Source organism: Penaeus chinensis, chromosome 8 (genome assembly GCF_019202785.1).
Source record: "Penaeus chinensis breed Huanghai No. 1 chromosome 8, ASM1920278v2, whole genome shotgun sequence".
NCBI classification, from domain to species: Eukaryota; Metazoa; Arthropoda; class Malacostraca; order Decapoda; family Penaeidae; genus Penaeus; species Penaeus chinensis.
The window spans coordinates 42,515,374-42,520,373 of NC_061826.1; the positions used below are offsets into that span (position 1 = coordinate 42,515,374).

The following is a 5,000-nucleotide window of genomic DNA, read 5'->3' on the forward strand; positions in this document are numbered from 1 at the left end:
CCCCTCCTTTTCCATCTTCCTCCCCTCTTCCTCCTCCTCCTTCATCCCAAATTTCCCCTCCCCTCTCCTCTCCCTTTCCATCTTGCTGCTCCTCCTCCTCCTCCTCCTTCATCCCAAATTTCCCCTCCCCTCTCCTCTCCCTTTCCATCTTCCTGCTCCTCCTCCTCCATCCCCTTTCCTCTCCCTCTCTCCCTCCCCCTCCTCCTCCTCCTCCTCCCTCTGCGTCTGGGAAGATGCTGTTTACGAAGATGGAGATGAAAGAGGGGGGTGGGCGGAGAGATAAAGTTACAGATGATGGAGATGAATGTCAGAGGAGTAAATGGAGATTATTTGTGGATATTTGGAGAGAGGTTAAGCAGGTGGTGTTGCAAGGAATGGGCAGTGTTGTTGCAAAGAGGTAAACAAGATTCTTTATGGGAAAATGATGATGGTTTTGAAACTTCCTCAGTGCCTGTTTATTATATGCGGGCTTGCTATACGAATGAAGAAAGAGACTTCACTTTAAAAAAAAAATGAAAAAAGAAATAGGGGAAAATAGAGAGAAGCAAAGAGCAAACAAGATATAAAAGAAGTGAAAGAAATGACATGATAAAGAGAGAGAGAGAGAGAGAGAGAGAGAGAGAGAGAGAGAGAGAGAGAGAGAGAGAAATAGAAATAGAAACAAAGACAGAAATTAAGACAGAGACACAGACACAGATACAAAAAGACAAAGAAAGAAAGAAAGAGAATTAGAGAAAAAAAAAAAAAAATCAGCCTTCCAAAAAAATGAAGACCCCCGAGAAACTTTCCTTTTTCCTGCGTAGCGATTAGGTTTTATAGGTTGCAATTGCATCATGGAGCTACCCTGGGGTCATTATGCCGTAAACGTGCAATGTAAATGGGGCATTAGCGAAGGAGTCACGATATAGGTGGGGATGTGGGGGAGGGGAAGGCCAGAGGGGAGGGAGGGGAGAGGGGGTAGGGAGGGAGAGGGGAAGATGAGGGTAGAGGGGATAGGGAGGGAGAGGGGAAGGGGAAAGTGGACGGTTTAGAAAGGGAAGGAAGATGTAAATGGAGGGGGCGGGGGAGGGGAATGGAAGCTGGGGGACGGAGGAAGAGGAGGGGAGGAAGATGAAAGAGGAGATGGAGAGGAGGGAGAATGATAGGGGAAGAAGGATAGAGTAGGGGGATGAAGATGTAAAGGGAATGGAGGGGGGGAGGGGGATGAAGGGAGAAGGGAATGGAGAGGGGGAGTAGAGAGGGGGGTGGAGGGAGGGAGAAATACTGAAAAGAAAGCAGGAGGTGGGGCAATGGGTGGTAATGAATGGGGAGGAAAGGAAGAGAAAGGAATCGGGAAAAGGGAGAGAGGCGAAGGAAAATATAGGAAGGAGAAATCGAAGGGCAATGTTATGAGGGAAGGAAAGAGAGGAAGGAGGGATATTAAGGAGGAACATGAGATGGAAGAGAGTATAAAGGAGGGAGAGAAAGGAGGGAAAAGATAAGAAGGGGAGGAGGAGGAAGATGAGAAGAAGGAGGAGGAGGGGATGGGGGAGGAGGAGGTAAAAAGGAAGATAAGAAAGGGGAGCAGAGGAGGGAGGAGGAGGGAGAGGGTATAAGAGAAGGGGAGGAGGAGGGGAAGGAAGAAGAAGGGAGAGGAAGAGGAAAAGTGTATGGTGAAGGGGTGAAGGGGAGGAGGGGGGAGATGAGAAGCAGGGGGGGAATGGGAAGATAAGAAAGGGGAGGAAAGGAAGGGGAGGAGATAAGAAGGGGGAGAACGGGGAGGAGGAGAGGAGGAGGAAGATGAGAAGGGGGAGGGAGGGATGGAGGGCGAGAGGAGGAATGGCGTGGCCGAAAGACACTCTCCGCCGAAGAATTTTATGCGAATTTTTGGCACTTTAATGACTCGAAGGATTGAGGAAGTGGGGAAGAAGAAGAAGAAGAAGAAGAAGAAGGAAAAGAAGAAGAAATAAAGGACTTAAGGAGGGAATAATAATAAGAAGAAGAGTAAGAAAAAAGAAGAAAGAAAGAAAATAAAGAGAAAGAAGAAGAAAAAAAAGGACTTAAGGAGGGAATAATAATAATAAGAAGAGTAAGAAAAAGAAAGAAAGAAAATAAAGATAAAAAATGGAAATAGTGGAAAGGATTAAGAACATAAAGATAAAAAATAAGGATGTGATATGAGATACCGATAAATGGTGAAGATAGAAAAAGAAATGAAAAATGGAAGAAGATGAAGAAGGCTAAGGAGATGGATTGATAAATTTAAAAAATATAGATAGTTATCTAACGAGGTAAATGAGGAAGGAAAATGAGAGGAAACAAAGAAGGTGAAGATAAAATAAATAAAGAAAACAAAACAAAAATAGCAGCAAGAAGAACAAGAACAAAGGAAGAGAGATAAAGATCATGAGACCAAATAAGAGCCTCAAGGTAAAAAGGAAGAGGGGGAGAGAAGGACGGAAGAGGGAAAAGGGGGAATGGAGAGAGAGAGATAGACAGACAGACAGAGAAAGTGAGAGAGAGAGAGAGAGAGAGAGAGAGAGAGAGAGAGAGAGAGGGGGGGGGGGGTGAATCGAGAGAGAAAGAGGAGAGAGAGAGAGAGAGAGACAGAGACATAGAGAGAGAGAGAGAAAGAGGGAGAGAAGGAGACACACACACACACAAGCGTCGGGATAGGGAATGGAGGTAAGGGAGGAAGAGAAAGTGGCATAGGAAAGTGGAGTAGGAGAAGGAAGAAGGAGGAAGGAAGAAGAGAGAGAAGTGTGAAAGCAGGGGAAGGAGGGTGGGGAGGGGGAAGGGGGAGGAGAGGAAAGGAAGTAGGGTTAAGGAGGAGGAGGAGAGGACAGGGAAGCGAGTGTTTGAGTAGTGAAAGGAGGAAAGGAATAAAAGAATAAAAAAAAAGAGGGAATATAGAGCGGATAAAGAGGAAAGAGGAGAGGAGAGAAGAGAGCAGAGGAAGGGCAAAGGAAGAAGAAGGGGGGGGGGATGCGAATGAGGGAAGGGGAGAGGGAGTGTGGAGAGAGAGAGAGGAAGAGAGAGAGAGAGAGAGAAAGTTCCGCTCCTCTGAGGCCATTACCCTCCTCTGTGCAAGTGTGTTCTTCGGGATTATAAACACGAGAGAAAAATAGTATGGCCGAGAAAGAAAACATGGAGACGATGATGATGATGATGATGATACCTTTGAAATTATGATAATGTTTCTCTTCCTTTTATTTTCTCTCTCTCTTTCTGTCGCTCTCTCTCTTTTACGATTTCTCTCTAATCTCTATCTGATGTGTTTGTCCGTGTGTATCTTGGGGGGGTTGGGGGGGGGGGGGGTAGGTGGGTGGCTGTGCGTGTTTATAATCTATTCATTATGCGTGTGTTTACGATCGTTTCTTTGTCGTCGTGTCTGTGTGTGTGTGCATGTGGGCGAGCGCGTGTGTCGGCATGTGCATATGTGTGCGTGTTTATATGTTTGTGTGAGTGTGTGTGTGTGTGTGCGTGTGTGCATGCGTGTGTGTGTGTGTAGGTGTATGTGAGTGTGAGTGTGTTTATCCTGGGCATGTGCATAAGCATGCATGTGTCCATGCAAAATACATTCACCCTTTAGTATGAATGAACACATGCACTAGTAAATCAATATCCTTATAAGTAAACCTCCTATAAAATGAATGCAAATAACCAACTAAATTCATGAAAATTATCTTTATACGTAAATTTCTTCACAAATATCCTTCCGAATATCCACGTTACCCTGAGGATGCTTGAAATGACTCTTCTCTCAATACTCACATTATGATACCAAAGTACCCGCTGGACCTCCGGGTTGGCATTGATGTGGCACTCGAAATACACGTCGTCCCCTTCCTTGATGTTCTCCGGGTCTAAGGTGCTGCCCATCTGGAGGGTCACCACGGGCTTGTCTGCAGCAGGAGGAGGAACAGGAGAAGGTTGAACTCACAGGAAAACATTTTCGAAAATGATTTTTAAAATATTGCTTTCGGGTAGAGAGGGCATTGGAGAGGAGGGAAACAGAAATTAATAGGGAAGAAACATTCAATTCACAGAAAATATTTTCGAAGTTTTGAGTTTTGAACAAATGCACTCGAATAGAGCGATAATTGGAGAAGAGAAGGAAGAACAGAGAGAACTTTGACCTAGCAGTAAAATATTTTGAAATTTTTTTTTTTAACATATATGCTTTAGAGTCGAATGAGGAGCATAATAAGATAATCTGAAAAAAAACAGGAAATAAATTAAAAGACGACATTTTAAAATTATTTTTTTAAACATATATGATCTAGAGTAGAATGGGAATCTTAAGAAAATAATGTAAAAAATAAAGAAAAAATGAGAGTTGAAAAAGATGAAATGAAGATGAAATCAAAATCTCCTGAAGCTATTTCAGCTGAGACGTTTGTATGCTTTCGAATCAGGCATAATATGAAAAGCAAATCAGTTCCAAGATTCCTATAGCATTAAACACCCACACATAACACACGGAAAGTAACCAGAACCAATCATATCTCCACAACAAACAACACACACAGCAAAACAAAGCCAAATAATTACAGTGAGCTAAACCCTACCACTTCGACCATTTTTAAAGATACAATCATAATTAACCACTATTTTCCTCTTAATTAGCCAGTCTGGTGAAGGCAAGATCCTAAAATCTGGAGAGCCGTTTCGCCTAGTTTATTATGCAGGTAACCAATGGCTTTCTCCAGCTTGGGATTATGGGATCTTTGTTACCGCTGCTCCGCGCCCAAGTGCCGGAGAAGGAGAACTAGTGTGTGTGCAAGACGCGGGTAACATACACACGTATTAAACAATACACGCGCATCGTTATGCACATATACACTCGCCGTAAGCATATATACATAGACACGTACAAACACTGATCAATAACCGTAAGAATGTGTAACTTATTTTGGCTCTAGTATCCACCAATGCACGAAAGTATAACATTATAAAATTATCATAATGCAAGTAATACTAAAGATTATGATACCATCTATAACAATAGTTTTTAATAA

At 43.3% G+C, this 5,000-nt stretch overlaps 1 protein-coding gene across 1 annotated transcript in view; it reads right to left on the reverse strand.

The window, feature by feature from the left end:
* Positions 1–5,000, reverse strand: part of LOC125027906 (kin of IRRE-like protein 1) — a 512,044-nt gene that overhangs the window by 31,134 nt on the left and 475,910 nt on the right. Inside the window, exon 8 of the mRNA XM_047617034.1 lies at positions 3,754–3,884. Within this exon, the coding sequence (XP_047472990.1) occupies positions 3,754–3,884 (131 nt within the window). The remainder of the gene's footprint in view (positions 1–3,753; positions 3,885–5,000) is intronic.